The sequence below is a fragment of the Echinops telfairi genome, unplaced genomic scaffold (assembly GCF_000313985.2).
Source record: "Echinops telfairi isolate 266 unplaced genomic scaffold, ASM31398v2 ScPeMD7_14;HRSCAF=57, whole genome shotgun sequence".
NCBI lineage: Eukaryota > Metazoa > Chordata > Mammalia > Afrosoricida > Tenrecidae > Echinops > Echinops telfairi.
In genome coordinates, this window is record NW_022103911.1 from 7,833,600 (window position 1) to 7,851,734 (window position 18,135).

The window sequence follows — 18,135 nt, forward strand, 5'->3', positions numbered from 1 at the left end:
TACTTAGAGCCAGCTGCCCAGACCAGCACTGTGCAATAGGCAGAAATGCTTCTGTATCTGCTAATGTGACTGAAGAGATGACTTTTTAATTTCATTCCACTTAATTAATTAGCTCGGTGAGTGGCTCCTGTACTGGACCGCGCAGGTCTGGGCTCTGGCCAGTGTAGCCTCTGTTAGCTGTTCAGAGGCCCCCGGCCCCGAGTAGTCCTAGGGGTACCAGAAGACCCAGTGCTTCCTCCAAATCCTGGATAGAGGAATGAAGAGGAGAGCGTCCAAAGACCCTACCCTAAAACGTACCCATCAAAAGTCACCTGGTCAGCCACCTTCTATGTCTGATGGACCCTTTTCTTCCTCCTCCCAATGTGTCCTGTCTGTGCCCACCTCCCTGAGGGCTACAGTTTCCACTGGATACTGGAGAGTTAACCCTCATGGGCCACCGTAGACACGGAGTTGTAGTTTCAGTGGTAGGGAAGAGGAGTGGTAGATGCTGATAGGTGGTAGGCTGTCCTGGGTCTTACGTCTGGTTCAGTGTGAAGCTTATGCTGCTGTTACTTAGTGGGTGTGCTCTGTAGGCCTGGGCTTGATGATTGAATGCTTATGGTGGGGGATGCAAACAGTAGACAAACAGGCCCCTGGAACCCCAGGTCATATAAGCATAGGCACAGGTCCACGCCGTGGAATGCCTCCCGTTCCAGCCTCTCAGAGCAGTTGGTTTGCAGTGAAGGCCTCTTCCGCCAACCTCCTTATTTGAGTTGTCCTTTTGCCGGTCAGGAGTGAGGTGGGGGCGTGTTTCCTACAGAAATGAGACACACCCTGCTTTTCCTCTTGGCCGTTCTAGGCTCTCAGAAAGCTCTGCTTGCAAGAAGGATTGGATGTGTGCAGTGGCCACTCCTCAGTCTCTCCAGCCTGCAGCCCTGACAGAATTTTGGCAGCAACTCCAGGCTCAACTCAAAGCACCTCTAAGTGAAGGAGAGGCAGCTGCAGATGTCAGCATGGGGACACAGAGCACCAGCCTCAGATAGGCTGGCTGGCCTCTGGGTTTGGAGCCCTTGATTTGTATTCTGGCCTGGCCCAAGGTAATACCAGTGTGGTATTTACAGTAGGAGACAGGATGAGCATTTTGGGGGCCAGGTGCAAACTGCACCCACAGTAGGTGAAGCCTCTCTCCAAAGGCCCCAAGGGCCAGCCCTGCGGTTGGGTGGTGTAGCGCCAGGGCATTTGCAGGCTGGGCTCTAATTGCTGGGCACCTGGGACTGGGTGGCCCAACCAGTCTTTGAAGTGACACACTGTGCCAGGGTGTGGCTTGGGGAAACAAGCCCTTAATGTCCTGCTTTCCACACCAAGATGCTCTCTGTGCCCTTAGGGATTTTGGCATATGTAGAAATGGGGTCTGGCAGTCAATATTTCCGTAAAGACCTTAAAGGAAATTGCATTTTATCATCAATAAAGTTACAGAGGCTAATTAAAGAATTAAGTGCTGTTGCTTTTGGCAGGAATTATGTAGTATTGGTAATCTCAGGCCAATTAGCAGCTCTGATCAGTACTTATCCCCCCCACTCCCCCTAAAGAAATAAGACAAGAATTAAATAGTTCTGAGCAAAGGCTGTTCAGTTAACCCTCCACCCCCAGCCCCAACATGGAGCTTTGGGCTAGGGAAGGTACAGAAGGAGAGAATCATTGTAAAGGGTGATTCTGTTTGCATTACTTGCTTTTAGATGTGGTGCCTCTCAGAAGATTCAGAGGCACCTTTGACCTAGTGATTGCGAGTTGGGCTTCTAGCCACAAGCTTCGCAGTTTCAAACCGCCAGCCCCTGTGAGGGAGAAAGAGCAGGCTTTCTACTCTCATAGAACAGTTCCAGCCTCAGAAACCCACCAGGGCATTTCTGTCCCCGCTGATAGTAACCCTGCGAGTCAGAATTGACTCGATGGCAGTGAGTTTGACAGTGAGTTCCACAGGGAGTGGAGGAAGTGTGTTGGTTTTTTACCTCTGGGCTTTCCTGAATTTCAGGGCTGTGCTGACAGACCTTCCGGTTGGGAGAAGGTCTGAGGTGTGGCTGGAGTGGCTAAGGCGGACACTGCCGCATACCATCCTGGGCCCGGGACACTCCTGTTTCCCTCGTTACCGCACTGGCGATGGTGCACTGGCAGAGAAAGTTGCTGAGGGAAATTGAAATGTCCTCATCAACGATGAGTAGAGACCAAGATTTTGAGTGGCTGCTCTGGATTCCTTAATGTCTTGCTACACCTGTTAGATTCCCTTTTGGTAACTTGAGCTTCTCTTGTGTCCATTTTCTTCAGGCAAGCATTTGGTCCTTCTCTTTAGCATAAAAGTTAATCCTGCCTCTAGTTCTGTTCATCTTTGACTTTACCATTAATTTGCCCCTTTTCTTCAATCAGCTGCATCTTGTGACACCAAGGAGTTGTGGTGAGATTGGGCTCCCAACACTTCAGAAAGTATATTGTATCCCCTTCTCAAAAAGTTCCAGTCATCGAGTCTGTTCTGACTGGTAGCGATCCTGCACGGGGTTCTCGAGGGTGCATCTTTACTGGGGCAGACTGCCCGACTTTCTTCTGCAGGACCGATGGGCCTTCTGCAGCCGTCCAGCTACTAGCCCACAGCTTCCCCACATCTCTAGCAAGGCTTCTGGCTCGCTGCTTACAAATAAGCAGATTTGATCACATCCATTTTATTTTTAAAAATGAATGAGTGAAAGCCCAAGTGCATTTAGATGTGCTGGAATATTTTGGGGCCAGCTGTTTGTATGTCTTATGCCTTTGTTAATCATTTCTGAAAAGCAAAGTGATTTGGTTGTAGAAACAACGTCGCTGGAGATGTAACTGCAGTAGTAGGTGTGGGGTCATTCCTTCGTAAAACAACAGTGGTATTAGAGACTTTTTTTTCATCAGGGTGAAAGGAGGAAGCGTATTTACTTATCATTAAATAGCCACTGACTAGGTTAACCTTGCTTACTTTGAGATGGGTGAGATAGTTAGTTTATTGTGCCAATCTGGCTGATAAACACGTGGGGTTAATTGAAGAGCCCTCACCTTTCTAGTGCTCGGGTCTCTTGCTTTGTGATGGTCGGACCACAGTAGAGCTGCCTTAGCCAGTTCCCTGCTGCAGCTGGCAAGGCTCACTACCTGTAAGACATCCCTGAGGAGAAGCCACATGGACCTACCACGAGGCAACCATGGGTGCTGGAGCAGCTGTGTGGAGACCCCTCCAGTGCTGAGATGCTTACACGTTCACTGATTTGACTTTCCTCCTGCAGTCGGCGTCATTACGTGTGTTTTGTGAGATGGAGGAGGACTTTGTGGATTGGTGTCAGACATAGGGGCTAATGTCGGACTTGTGGGCTTGGGTAGCACTGGGTTGGGATGTTTTCTTGATGCGCACTTACCCTTTATATAAAACTCTCTCTTATACATGAGTTTCTGTGAATTTGTTTCTCTAAAAGTACCCAGAGTAACACAATGGGCACGTGTGTGGCACCGTATGGGAGCAGCCTAGCCTCTAAGTACGCCCAGGTCTGTGGACGGTTGTTCTGACGGCTGACTGCGGGGTCTAATCTCCTTGCTTTGTTAAGCTGGTTAACACTTCTAAAGACACCAGCCTGTTACTGAGTGGGGTCTGAGACAAGGAGATTTCACCATTGGCCAGTGTGAAGTTAAGTTCTTTCCAAGTTTGGACTTGTGGTGTGAACACCGAGACTGCTGTTCATGCTGGTTTCTGAACCTCTCAAGCACTGTGCAATTGGAGAGGCTTACCACGTGTGGGTACGTATTAAAATTTACTCTTGAGGTTTTCCCTTATTTTAGATCTAGGGCAAAGCATTATGGCTACTTTTAATATCTCACAGGCCTCGGTATCGCTGGAGTGTTTGCATGGGCAAGGGCTTCTTGCTTAAAAATGCTTACGTGCTGTGATGCACGGAAGAAACAGCAAGTGGACTGCATCTGACCTCCTTGAGCTACACAAGGGAGAAAGAATTCATCTCCACAGCAGTCCAAGGCCAGTCGCCACAAGGCAGAAGTCAGACGTGCCTCCGCCCTCCAGCTTTCTTTATCTATTCTGATACCAGCTGTTCCTCCCACAACACCCGCCTTTTCTGCTGGTTCTGATAATTCCCTGCACTGGCCCCAGAGAACTCATAGACAATACTCACAATTATGGGGATTAACAAGGTTACCACACACCAGGGTCAGAAAACATCAAGGATGTATCATTCTTTATCCACAGCAGTGCCTCTCTTCAGCCAGCAGCCAAGTCTTTCTCTGGTCCTCAACTTCCTAGCCACTTGGTCTCTTGGCATCTGGTCCCCACGGGCCAGGAAGCCTACTTCTTACTCTGCCTTCACAGTCTTCGCGCCTCAGCACTGCTCCTTTGCTCTGTCTCTGGGTCTTCTTGCCAAAGGTCTTGTTGTGGCATGACCTTAGGGAGGGATCCAGGAGCAGGCGCGGGAGATCTTGAACGCGCTCCTTTTCCTGGATGGTCGGTCTGAGGATTCTCTCTTCCTGCTTCCGAGGGTGCTTCCCACACCTTACTTGCAGTATTACCCATTCTTATGGTGGGAGTTACAGACACTTCGATGAAGAGCCACATTAAGAAATTTAATTTCACTACGCCCATTACTGTCTTCATAAGGAAGATCAAGACAAAAACAAAAACCCACCAACAGTGACCCTGGTGTGGGGTTTCTGAGGCTGTAAATCTTGACCAGCGCAAATAGTCTCCTGTTCCCTGAGCCGCGACTAGCAGATTTGAATCTCTGACTTTGGGGTTTAGCGGTCCAGCATTTATTTACCTGGTAGCGTCACCAGGGCACCTTACTGAGGAAAATGTTTTAAACTTATTATTTTTTAGTACTAAGCGAGTATATGTAAGATTGCCCTTAGTCTGATATATGTACATGCCAAGAATTTTTTAATTCACTTGGATTCATCCAGAAGCCCTGATGGAGCAGCAAGCAGGTTATGCATTGGGCTGCAGGGTCAGCAGTTTGAAACCACCCACTCCTTCGAGGAAGACAGATGAGGCTTTCTATTTTCTTAAAGAAACTCAAGGGGGCGGTTTTACCCTCCTCCCCAGGGTCGCTATCAGCTGGAATCAACTCGATGGCAGTGGGTAGAATTTGCCACTCCAGTGGACTGGAGCTCTCGGGACTTTTCTTGTGTTTGTGTGATAAGATGATTTTAGACAACAAAAAGAAAACAAACTCTTACATGTGATATTCTTAATTTACTTTGCCATCAAGTGCTAGCACTCTTAAAACAAAAACAAAATACAGCAAATGCCCAGTGTAAGCTTAGCTTAGTTTTTAGAAATCAGTGACTGTTGTTTTGCTATAGCATAAATCACTTTCTAATCCTTTTGGTGTTTTAATAGCCTCTGTTTGTTTGAATGCCCCCCACCCCCAATACATACCTTCAAAAAAGTGCTTTATAGTTTAACTTGAAGGAGGAAACATTGTTTTTTATGATATTTTGAAAGCATTTTGATCAGGTGGGAGTTAATTTGGGTAGTGTTCACTGCAGGGAGGACAGGTGTAGTGATGTCAAGAGCCTGGAGCCTTTAGCTTGAGGATTTCAGACAACTGTTTCCACAGATGTTGTTCCAGTCAAATCAGAAAGCAGTGGCCCCACCAATATATTTCTAAATGTGTCATTTAAAAATTTTCCTTAACCTAATTTCTTGCTTTCCAAAGCTTATCTTCTAATAGGCAAATGAGAAGTATATTTTGGGAACCTGCCTGCCACCTTCCGTTCTTGGGCTACAGTGATGGTTCTCGGTGTGCATGACTGACCTACTCACCATGCTGACCAAGAGCATTGCCTTTTTGTCCAGTCCCCTTATAGAATCATGCTGATGAAGATTCTGCTGTTTGCGCAGCACTAATCTAGGAATATTGCATATTCCAGGTAGTCATTCCTTGCCTGGTACTGTTAGCTCTGTGAGTAGTAACCATTGTTGGGTGGAGCAAGTTAATCAGAAGGAACAGATCACGAGCAGCCAGAACCTGCTGCCAACCTTTCTCCTCTTTCTCTGGCCCCTATTCCAGACTCTCACTTGGTTCAGCAGCTGAGTTTAGCTATTTTTTTTAAACTCAAAAACTTTGACTTATTATAGCACTGACATATAGAAAAGCGCTCATACTTAAAAGGTACATTCTCTAGTACACAGTTGACTTATCGCCATGAACCCACTGTAGTCAAGCAGGTAAAAATACCTGTTTCCCTCAAAGTTTTATATTAATAAGATAATACAGGAGAGACTTTTGGGGGTTTCTGAGAGGCTTCTCTCACTTGTCAGTTATTTTGAGTTTTATCCTCTTATTTATTTTTAATTCCATTTTTCTTTTTTAACCTGCATCAGCGTCCGTCCCCCCCCCCTTTGTGTGTGCATGCCACACTTGGTCTTTTCAGTCTCTTGGTAGACGTTTGAGTTCGTAGCCATTTCTGGCTTTTATAAATCAGCTACTAAGATGCTTGATGCCAGTGATATTTTCAGTCTTTCCCGTTCTGCAAAAAGAGTCTAATAGGACTCCTTATTTTCCTTCCCTCCTTTGGGTTGTATCAACACTGTGTAAATTAAAAAGAAGAACAGCAATCTATTTCTGTATGGACCAGAGTTTCTCTTATTACTGTCAAATAACCGAATTTGTAGCATCCTGTTTTTAAACACAAATAGGCAGAAGCCACTTTCAGCATGTACAAGCAGCTCTCGGGAGGGGTCTAAAGATGATCACTATTTGGGTTGTGTTCTGTGCCAACCAAATTGCACGCTTTGGGAACCTTGGAAACCATGTAGGAGAGGTTCTGACAGGCCTCCAAGAAGAGGCCAAAGGGTCACAGCAAATCAAGAATGAACTTGTTTCTACTTTAGCTCGAAGTGTTTGACAGAAAAGAGTTCCTTCCCTCTGTTACTTTTCAAGTACAGCAATGGAAGGATTCTGGTAAAATTGCTAGTTGTGTTCTCTTATTTACCTATGACACTTGGCCTGGGGAGCGCGCTCTGGTGGCATAGTGAGTTAGATGTTTGCTGCTAACAGCTGAGTCAACGATTTGAACTTATCAGCTGCTCCACGGCAAAGCGATGAAGCTTTGTACTCCCATAGCAGGGGGTCAGTGGTTGGAAACCCCCAGCCGCTCAGACAGAAAGATGAAAGGGCTTTCTAAGCCCGCACAGACTTCCGTCTCAGAAGCCCAGAGGGGCCCTGCTTCTCCCTGCTCTAGGGGCGCCATGAGTTGCAGTACCACTCGTAGCACTGTATTTGCTTTGGAGTTACAGCACTCGGCCTTAGTGACTCACAGTCCATGCCGTCCCTTTATGCCCTACCTTCTTCGTTTCCCTCCTGGAACTTTCTAGCAGCCCTATCCAGATGTTGTCTGTGTCTTCCCATCTTCCTCTCTTTCAGACTGTGGCCTGCCTGGAGGATGGCTGTCAGGATCAGTGGGTGAAAGACTGTCTAGACCAGTGGTTCTCAACCTTCCCTGTGTCGCGACCTTTTAATGCAGTCCCTCATGTGGTGGTAACATCCCCCCCTCTAAAAAAATAAACAGTTATTTTCGTTGCTACTTCACAACTGTAATTTTGCTGCTGTTTTGAAACCAGCGACCCCGGTGAAAGGATTGTTCGGGCCCCCAAAGGGGTTGAGACCCACAGGCTGAGAACCGCTGCTCTAGACATTATGACTCACCAGGCTACCTTCATCTTCAGCTTCCTAATTTGGCTTCTCTCATTTTTTTGCCAGTGCTGTTCCAGTTCTGCAGGCGTGGCTCAACCCTGTGTACCTAGAATATTTTATTCACTACGGTGTACTTAGAATATTTTACTCAATATAGCAGGGAAACTGTCTTCTTCCCCCAAAACAGATAGTTATTTTTCTAAAATATTTACTGAAAAGTGAAGTAGTCTGAGTAATGCGACCACCTGTCGGAAGTCTGATTCTGGCTGACGGAGGAGCCGTTCTGCGGATGGTGGTTTGCGCTGCGCAGTGTCAGGCCTGAGAGGAGCTCAGGTGTGGTGGTAGGGAGGAAGCCCTGGCACTCGGTAGTCCTCCAGTTCCAGGGATCTTTGCGGGGAGTGGGTAGGGTGAAGTGGCAGTGCATTCAGACAACTTTGGAAGGTAGGAAACAGTCGTTTTCTTGGGCACATAGAGTAGCCAGTTTAGTTTTTCAGATGTACGTGTTGCCTGTTAGATTATTATATCTTTGGGAGTAGCCACTTGAAGAAGATGATTTGGCTACAACACTTGAGGACAATTCCACCACTGGTCTGAGGTTCTTTCTTCTGGAGAGTACGGATTTCTTCGATGTGTTGGGGGTGGGATTAAGTTTTAGCATAATGATCGTATCATTTGGGGAAGCTTCATGAAAGTCAGCCAGAGGTTTCTGGTTTGCATTTACCAATGTGCGAGCTACACCTAACACGAGAAGTACAAACTTAAAGATGAGGACTGCACTGCATGGAGTCCTTACTTCCTCTCCTGGGACCCGGCGTCCTTTGTCCCGTCTCCTGGGACAAAGCTCCCCACCCAGGAAACACCAGAGCTTGCTTTGGGAGATGAGTGTTTCAAGTAATGGGAATAGAGGACTCCTGTCAGAAGGTTCATGCCATCAAGCACTATGCCGGTGAGATGGGCCTCTGGGAATGTTGGTAAGACCGAAGCAAGACCCCATGGCCTGTGTGGTGTTTAATTGTTCCTGTTGGGTCTTTGTCTCTGTAGGTCTGTCAACTACTTGGTCCCAGAGTTCCAGACCCCAGCACAGGAGCAGCTCGTGCTCCCGCCATGAAGACCGAAAGCCTTCAGAGGTATTTCCTGAGCTGTACAACTGCACGCCGCATACGTGCCTGCATACACACACGAACGGCACACTCATCTGACTGGTTGATGTCTGTCTTTGCACTTTGGGGCAAGATCTTGAGCCTCTCGCTGCCTCAGCTTCCAAATCTGTGTGAGATGGGAGTAAAGCAGGGGCTGACCTCCTAGGATTCTTGTGAGGATTAAGTGGGCTAATATCTATAGGTTAATACACACAAAGCACGTGGCTAATTGCTGGCATATAAAAAGTGCTCAGTAAATGTTAGCTATTATTAATTATATTCTTTTCTCCTTTTCTGTTTCATCTTTGCTGGCTCCCAACAACTTTTCCTCTGGCCAGGAGATCAGCGAGTTCGGCTGCTGCCGGTCACTGCCAGCCTCAAGTTAGTTTTAGCCATGTATTTGGGACTTATTTGGAACAACCTGATGTTCTGGGAGTTTTGTTTTGGGGATTATGCTTAAGGCTCTCCTCCTTTCCCAATTTATTTATCATCTTACGTCCCCCTCCCCCCACACACACCTCCCTGTTCGCCTACATTTTGTTGCTGTTATTCATTTCCCTATCTCCCTCCTCCTTTCCCTACATTGTTTTAAGTACATCTCTCTGCTGGCCTTTTGTTGACTGATGCCGAAGTTTGCGTTCTCAGAATACCTTTGCAGGGCTCTGAGGGTTGAAGTCAGTGAAGAAAAGGCTTTTGAGTTGGTTGCATTCTTCCAGAAGCAGGGTAGGGGAATGAAGGCTTTCTCGGAAGCAGCGCATGTTTGTGCTGCCACGAAACAGGGTGCCTTCAAAGACAGGCTCCTCTTGTGCTGGGGCCGGGCCAGGGCGTCCATGGCTCACAGACCGCAGTGGGGCACGGGGTTTGCTGTGTTGGGGGACGAGCAGTTAAGTGTGGACTAGCAGCCTTCGCGAGGAGACCACTTACACCATTTAGAGTTACAGGAAACCCTCCAGGAGACACATCAGCATTAGATCAGATGATCCTGGGAAGGTGGCCATTCTTGCCACCCGGATTTGGTCCTGGTCTTTTGTCCGTTCAAACTTTTGATGCTTCCTTTTCTCTACCACTGGAATCCTCTGCTGCTCTTTAAAAAAATAACTCTTCTGTAAGTCCCGGGGTTGCCTGCCCAATAGCATGTCCACACTGCACTCCTGAGCGTTCAGGGCAGCAGGACCGCGCTCTCTGAGAAGAGCTGCTGCTCTGTGGGCCCAACTGCAGCACCCACCAGTGGAGTCGGAGGCACCCTTGCAGGGCCTCCGGCAGCAAGAATGAGCCTAGCCACCCAGATGGCTCATTGGCCTCACCCTGACGTGTCTTAGTTCAGCCCCAAGTTCAGAGTACTTTATACCTGAAGCACTGATGTTGGAGGCTGCCCATGGGCTCGGGAGCTTAGGTCTACTTGAGGGCATTTGTTAGAATTCATGACGAATCATTCCTCTGAGTCTTTGACTAAAGGATTAGGGCCGGTCTGGGGCGGGGGTGGGGGGGTGTTGAAGAGGGCTGGCCTGCCTTTTCTCATCTCTCTGGTTCAGTTTGATTGTCCTTCTTTAGCAAGCTCCTTTATTCCATTTTCATTTTCACTTTTAAGGTTTGGTGGAATGATCTTTTTACCTGTCGACCTATGACTTCCAGGTTCCACTAGCTGTTGTTGGTTGAGGCAGGGCAGGGATGGCTGAGTAAAGTGGGCGCCTGCTGCGGGGAGCCTGGTCTCGCTCCTGGTTTTGTGGAAGGTGGTTGGCCTGGCGCTCGCTTGTCGCCTGGCTTTTGGAGCCGTGGAGTGGCGTGCTGTGGAACAGGCGGTGCCGGAGATGGCAGGCTGGAGAAACGGCTTTTTTATTCAGAGACTGCCTCAGACTTCATTATGGTGAGGTTTATTACAGTGATGGCCACCCTGAAAAGCCACCAGGAAAAACAAATATGGACCCATTAGCAGGCACAGAATGTGGCCTGTGCTCAGCAGCACAAGAAAGAACTCCCTGTCCCGGGAAGAGAGAGTTCAGCATTGTGACTTGTGCAAACACAGAGTGTGGCTTACAGATGCAGGCTCGCTCAGTGCCAAACACAACTTCGGGCGGGTGCGGATGCCAAGGTCAGTGCTTCCTCGGGTCGCCCTCAGACAGGAGTGGGCTGAGGCCAGGCTGTGGGGGAGGCGGCGGGTAGCCGGCTGGGATGGGGCTGTGCTCGCCCGCAGCCGCCCAGGGCTCTGGCATTGTTCCCCGTGGAGGGCTGCCTGCCCTGTGGCTTTCTTCTTTGGGCCTCGGCTGGGGGGTGGAGTCGCACTCCGAGCAGAGGGCTGCGCCTGAGTGTTGTGGATCGGTGTGATGTGGGCCGGCTGGGAAGAGCGGGGTGATCGTCTCCTAGCTCATCTCCTCTCTGACTCCAAGCTAGGCTGGGGGCAGTGTACACACAGGTGGTCGGCGTGGGCCTGGCCGCCAGCTCGGCCCTCTAGCTTTCTGTTGATGCTTCTCTCCCAGAATGTTCTCCAGGACACTCACTGTCTCTGCCTGGCCCTAGCTGGCCCGCACGGGACCTTGACCCGGCCAGCGCTTGGTCGTGGGGCCCCGTGCCCCGAGGGTGAGCCCAAGTAAGAGTAAGTGGCACTGAGTAGATTAGGGAGGGTGCCACACTGGGCCCCGGCCGTGTGGGTTTGAAGCGGGTGTACGGTTGGCGAAGTCTGGTTCTTACTCCTTTCTCGAGTGAGCAGACATGGCTCCCTCTGCGGCCGGTCAGGTTGGTATCGTCAGCAGCCCTACTGGGGACGTGAGCGGTCTTGGGCGGTCGAGAAGGACTCGAAGTAGGTGGGCTCTGTGGTGGCACTTGGCGGCAGTGGGCTCGCTGGGCAGCTGCCCCGGAGCGGCGTGAGGTCAGGGTGGGTCGCAGCAGCTCTGTGGCCCCCTGCTGCGGCTTGTGCTCTTGAGGAGGAAGGCAAATATCAATGCCAGTGTCCCTTTCTTTCCCTCTCCAGGTGTTTAGGACAGACCTGATCACCGCTATGAAGCTGCATGACTCCTACCAGCTGAACCCAGATGAGTACTATGTGCTGGCAGACCCCTGGAGGCAGGAGTGGGAGAAAGGGGTCCAGGTGCCAGTGAGCCCCGGGACCATCCCGCAGCCTGTGGCCAGGTAGAAACTCGCTAGAGGGGAGCAGTGCTGCCCCTGCCTCCCCCCCTCCCCCTTGCTCTGCTTCCCTGGGTAGCCGGGGGAGATAAACCATGCCCTGAGAAGAAGCCACTTTTGAGTTAGCCATACAATCCTCTGAGATCTTTAAGGGCGGGAGGTGCACGCCTGGGGACCTCTGCACGTCACTTCCCAGCCATTTGGGGAAGGCCTACTCTTCAGTGAAGAGGGCACTTTCCCAGACAGTCTGGGAGAGGGGAGGTTCATGGGGGCGTCCACACTGCTGCTCACTCTTGGACCCTATGTGTGTCCTCCTGCTGGCCTGTCCTTCTGAGGGGGACTCGACTGGGGGCGCAGGGTCTGGGATCAGACCCCATCGATTGCCTCTACCTTTTGGGGAACCACAGGTGTGAGGAGGCCCACCAGGATAGGGGAAGGTGGGCGGGGGGCTTCTAGAGGAAACTATTCAGTGGATTTTCTTACGGATGGCCTTTCAAATTTTGCGATGCTCCCCCTCTGTTGGCTTACAAGGTACCTATTGCATGAAGAGTCTGAGAGTGGGGTCCCCCCAGTCTCCCTCAGCCTGCTGCTGTAGCTGCTCCTCCGCACGCAGGCCGCCTGCACCTGGTGGTGTGGCTGCCGGGCTGCCGCTGTCCGCCCTGGGAAGCAGCCTCTCCGTTGCCGAGCACGGCCTGCATTTGCTTCTCCTCCCTCTCACCCCCACTTGAGCGGCTCAATTCTGATGGTTGTCATTTTGCTGTGAGGACTCTGTTCAATGGAGCAAGCTGTCCACAGGTCACTACAGTCCAGCAATGACCAATCAGAGCCCCTGGCTGGCTTCTATAGGGTAGTAATCCAGTCAGGAAAGTGGGCTTTTTCTCTGGACACCGCAAGATAAACAACGTGTGTTTACATTGGCATCTGCATCTGAGTGGTGGCCCCATTGCAGAAATTTCTTGTTAAATTGTTCAATTTCAATTAGAAGTCCAGGGAAAAGAACACAAGAGCTAACACAAGTGTTGGACGTTTCCAGCTGAAGTCTTGCTCTGGATCTCCTGAGAGAAACCGGTTCCACTGGTCATCCCGGGATAGTGGCGATACAGCCCGCTGTGTTATCCTAAGGGTGATAGAAATGCTTGGGCACATTCTTTGTGCGATTTGTTATCCTAAGAGTGATGATAGAATACGGACACATTCTTTGGCAACTTGTTACTATGAAAGCAGATTGCAAACACAGAGGTGAGGAGGAACTTTGTGGGCCTTTGGGCCTCTGGTTCTGGACATTTAGCTGAGGGCTCCAGGCTGAGTTGAGAAGGAGCTGAAGGGCTTCGTTGCTGCCATTGATTTTGAGTGGGCCCGTGTGCGCAGGCTCGGGGAACGCGCGGTCACTTGGGAAGAGCACCTGCCGTAGCCCCTGCCACGTGTGCTCCTCTTCCTGGCTCTGCCTTTTCCTTAGGAGAATCCCCTACTGGGCTGGGACCGATTCTTAGATTTCTCTGCCATGGTCAAGCCCTGCCTGCTCTCCTTCCTCCCCCATCCTTTCTGCATCACTGCTGGCCGGTTCTTCCCACACCCCCAGCGCCTTCCTGAGAATGCCCCTGCTGGTGGCTCTGGCTGCCTTTGCCTCCTTGGGTGTACTCTCCAGAGCCCGGTGTTGCAGCCATCTGGTTCTGACGGCCTCCAGCAGGGACAGGCGGGCCTGACTAATGGAAAGTGACTTAATGGGTAGCCCTGGGCACTGGGGGGTCAGTATTTTCTGGAGTGCCAGCAGGTGCAGCAACTGCTGCCATAGAGAATGCGGGGCACGCCGGCATCCTGGGAAACCCAGAGGCAGAAGCAGCTGGCTTCATAGATGTTTGCAGTGTTTTTACTTCTGTCTGTTTCTATTGTAGGGACTTTGAACTACTTCTAGTTACAGTTTTATTCGCTGTGATCCTAAGGCTTTAAACCTATGCTTTTTTTTATTAACCTGGGCTCCACCCCAATGGTGGCTTTTGCTGACTACGTGGGATTTTGAGGGCTGGGGAGGCAACTGCAGCTGGGACCTTCTCACAAACTTCCTTTTATGTGGCAGAAAGGGTAACCTGGCTGCCTTGTGTTCTTGTGAAGTAGGGTTGTGTCTGAAGAGAAGTCCCTCATGTTCATCAGGCCCAAGAACTACATCGTCTCATCGGGATCCGAGCCTCCGGAGCTGGGCTACGTGGACATCCGAGCACTGGCTGACGGCGTGTGTCGTTACGACCTCAATGACATGGACGCCGCGTGGCTGGAACTGACCAATGAAGAATTTAAGGAGATGGGTGAGAGACTCCTTTTTTTATTAACTTAACATTTTAGATTTACGTGAATGACACCAAACACATTGCCATCCCCAGGCAACTTGGCTGCATTACAGTGTAGCTCCATGCTCTAGGGGTTTTCTTGGCTATAATCTTTCTTCTTTGGCGCCTCCGGTCAGGTTTGAGCCACCGACCTTTCGCAAACAATTGTGACACCTAGGGACCTCTGTAGGAGTGTGGATGAGTAAGAGAAGTCTATCACTGGTAGGTGGAACCAGCTCTATCGGAGCTTCAGTTAGTCCCAGAACGGGCTGTTTTTTAGAGATGAGCTTTTTAGAAGGTGCAGATGTGTGAAGATAGACTAACCTTGGTTTCCACTGGCCTGGGATTGAAGCACGACTCGTAAACCATGGGTGTCACCATTCCTGCTCAGATTTAACCCCTCAATCGTTGACCTTGAGGAATTGCCAGCCAGAGAAATGAAGTGATTCTCCTGCAGGTCACAGAAAGGTCTGTGCCACCATTTTCCTGGACTCACGTTTTGTTTTGCTTTTTCTCTGATGCCACGCAGATTCCCTTCTTGAGCTGTGGCCTGCCACCTCTCACAATGAACTCTATTCTAGCTGAGCTCACTCTTTTATTTTTTTAAATCATTTTATTGGGGGCTCATACAACTCTTATCACAATCCATCCATCCGTTGTGTCAAGCCCATTTGTACATTTGTTGCCATCATCATTCTCAAAACATTTTGAGCTCCCCCCTTTTCAAGCTCATTACTTGTGTTTTCTCCGAGCTTTTCCTTAAGTCCTGTCCCAGCCCTGGAGTGCCCACCCTTACCCTGCTTATGTCTGTCTTCGCTTGCCTTCAAGGAGGCTCTCGCTTAGCTGAGTACGCTGTAAGTGATGCATCTTTGTAAACGTAGAAGCTGGGGTTTCTGGGCTTCGGCTGCTTGCCTCTTGCTGTGTGGAGACCAGGATAGCATGTGGGTCTCATCTTGCAGGCCATGTCGAAGTGCCAAGGGCTACTTTGATAATGAGAAACACGGTGAGGTGACGTCTGGGCTCCGTGCATGAGACTGGTCCAGAAAAAAGACATTGAGGATTGGTTGGCTTTGTGACCCCCTGCTGTGGGCCCAGGGCAGGGCAGGGTGGGTAGCTCCGCTCCTCTTTGCAATCTGACAAAGCCCATTGCCCTTGAGTAGACTCCAGCTCGATGTAGTCCTGTGTATATCAGAGTAGAACTGTGCTCCGTGGGGTTTCCAGTGACTTGTTTGCCACAAGTAGATAGCCAAGCCTTTGGTGCTGCCGCCGTCTCAACTCAAATCTCTAGCTTCTGAAGTCCATTAGCCATTTGGACCACTCATGGACTCTTTATAACCTGTTATTGTAATGTATTACCTCGGCAGTTCATCCTCATGACAGCAGGGTACTGCATCCTAGCTGCAGTCTGGGCAGAAGCAGATCAGCTGGTCTTTCTTCCACAGAGCCGCTGACGGATGGTTCAAACCACTGACCTCTTGGTTTAGCATTGCTCCATCTAGTAGACACTTCCTTAAAGCTTGTAGGGGTAGGTTTCAGCCCCAAAGAGAAAGGCTTGTGCCCTTCCTTGGTACCGTACATGGGTTCTAGCTCAGGGCCTGTCACCTAACGGATGCTTTACTATTGCCTTGCCATGCTGCTCGTTGACAAGTGGAGGGATGATCATGACCCTGAGTGGACGGAGCCCATTGTTGCTGTCTTCTACTAGTTGGGTCACGCTGGCTTAACAGACTGAAAGTTCATTTCCCTTCTGTCACAGTCCTTGCTTCTAGAGACTCAAAACCAAACGAGTCCATTCCAACGCATAGGGGCAGGGTGAACTGCTGCTGTGGGCTTCCAGGGCTCCAGCCTCCCTGTGTTAGCAGCCCAGCACATAACTACTATATCACCAGGGCTCTAGGTATTAGTGACCCGAAAATTAGTAGGGCCAGGAGATGGGTTTGTAGAATCTGTTCAGAAGTGTGCAGGGCTCTCTTGGGGAACTGGATACTAGTTTTCATCTTCATAGGTTATAGAGTTTTACTTCGTAAGCAGTGTTCCAAAGATCAGTGTGATGCACTTGATTGGCTCTAGGTGTCCTGTGCTAAGTCAGAGGATATAGTCAGAGACACTTGGCATTTGTGAATGGGCTAACTCATCAGATTTGAAGATATTGCTGAGTACTTTGGGGGAAGAAACCATGCTTAACAGCTTTTCTCTTGCCTATTAATTGTTCTGAAATTCTAGCTAAAAAATGGGGCATGGTTTTATACTTTCAAAGACAGCAGTGTTCACAAAACCATTAGAGGAATTGGGTTGAGAGGTACCTGGTCTCACAATCTAGAATGAGAATTACAATAGGGTTTAGATGGTAGATGGCGGTTTCGAATATGTGTTTTGGACTCTACACAGTATCGGCCCTAATGTGGTTTAATTTTTAAAATTGTGAGGTTAATGTGATAGTTTTCAAAATTTATGATAATGCATGTACGTTATTATTTACTCTATCTAAAGGCATTTCTGTTCTTGCCATTTGAACATTTTAAAATAATTTTATTTTCTTTCCCTCTGCACAAGTACTTTCATGGTAGGGAACTTGGAAAATATCTGCAAATGGAGGGACTACAAAAGTCTTACACTTGCTTACTGTAACCATACTAACCACTTAAGATTTAGTTTGATCATTCTTGCATTAAGAATATATTTTATTTGATTCACACTGAACTGTCTCCTGCGATTTAGACATTTCAGTACATTTCAGCTCTAGAATTCCAAGAGCGAGGCAGGATGAACCAGATAATGACATCGGAGGGCTCAGAGTGAATTCGGAGCAGTGTTTTTAAAGCACAGTGAAAAGAATGATTTTTATAGGAAAAAACCCACCCAAACTATATATGTAATCCTGGTTTTGAAGTCACGTGTATTATTATGTAATAACTAGAGTGAGGTGACGTGACAGCACTCTCTGCGCTTTATAACGGAGCTGTGTGGGGATTATCTTTTGCTCTGCTGTCCCCAGACCGTCAGGGCCTGACCTTAAGGAACAAACTTCTGCCTTTTGATTAAAGATCATTCCTTGAATGGGTCTGAGTGGCTGGGATGAATTGATACCTAATACTATCTACATATTGTAAAATTATTTTTAAATATAAGTACACCACTCGTCATGAGCTGGAGCGGATTCAACAGCAACGAATGGTAACACTTAGTGTAATACTACTAGTGTAGGTCTATTGAAAGCAGTTTTGTGGCATCTTACCCTAGGAATGCCTGAGCTGGATGAATACACCATGGAAAGGGTTCTGGAAGAATTTGAACAGCGGTGCTACGACAATATGAACCACGCTATCGAGACGGAAGAAGGGCTGGGGATTGAGTATGACGAAGATGTTGTCTGCGATGTCTGCCAGTCGCCTGACGGTGAGGACGGCAACGAGATGGTGTTCTGCGACAAATGCAACATCTGCGTGCACCAGGTATGTGGGGAGCCCAGCCCAGAGGCCGTCGGGACGCGAGCCCGTTTTCCAGTAGGGAGGCTCAGGATTTTCTCTCCGCAGGATTTTCTGTCTCATTACTATCGGTGGTTTAAAGACATGCTCCCCTTAGACAAAAATCTCTCTCCCCTCCCCAGTAGGTGTTTACATGTTTAAAGTATTTCTTGCTACGTTCACTGCAGTCAACACTAAGAGCCTCTGTGGAGTCTTCCTCCTTCATTGAGTGCTTTATTAACGAAGTCAGGCTTACTGAACACCCAAGCCCACTCCTCCTGCCTGGACACCTGAATGTTGGTGGTAAGAACACTGGACTGAAGGCCATTTCCTGCCCTTCAAGCTGTCCGCAGAAAGGCAAATCCTTAGCCTTCAGTGAGGCTAGGGCCTGGATGATTTAAAAGCTGGG

At 49.1% G+C, this 18,135-nt stretch overlaps 1 protein-coding gene across 4 annotated transcripts in view; it reads left to right on the forward strand.

Moving 5' to 3' along the window:
- The window catches only part of JADE1 (jade family PHD finger 1), a 64,736-nt gene that overhangs the window by 24,982 nt on the left and 21,619 nt on the right, over positions 1 to 18,135 (forward strand). For 3 of the 4 annotated variants that reach the window (XM_045287381.1, XM_045287382.1, XM_045287380.1), the window contains exons 3-6: positions 8,727 to 8,812; positions 11,790 to 11,947; positions 14,051 to 14,241; positions 17,503 to 17,714. In XM_045287381.1, the coding sequence (XP_045143316.1) occupies positions 8,727 to 8,812; positions 11,790 to 11,947; positions 14,051 to 14,241; positions 17,503 to 17,714 (647 nt within the window). The remainder of the gene's footprint in view (positions 1 to 8,726; positions 8,813 to 11,789; positions 11,948 to 14,050; positions 14,242 to 17,502; positions 17,715 to 18,135) is intronic. The other variant, XM_045287383.1, reaches the window with a different exon arrangement.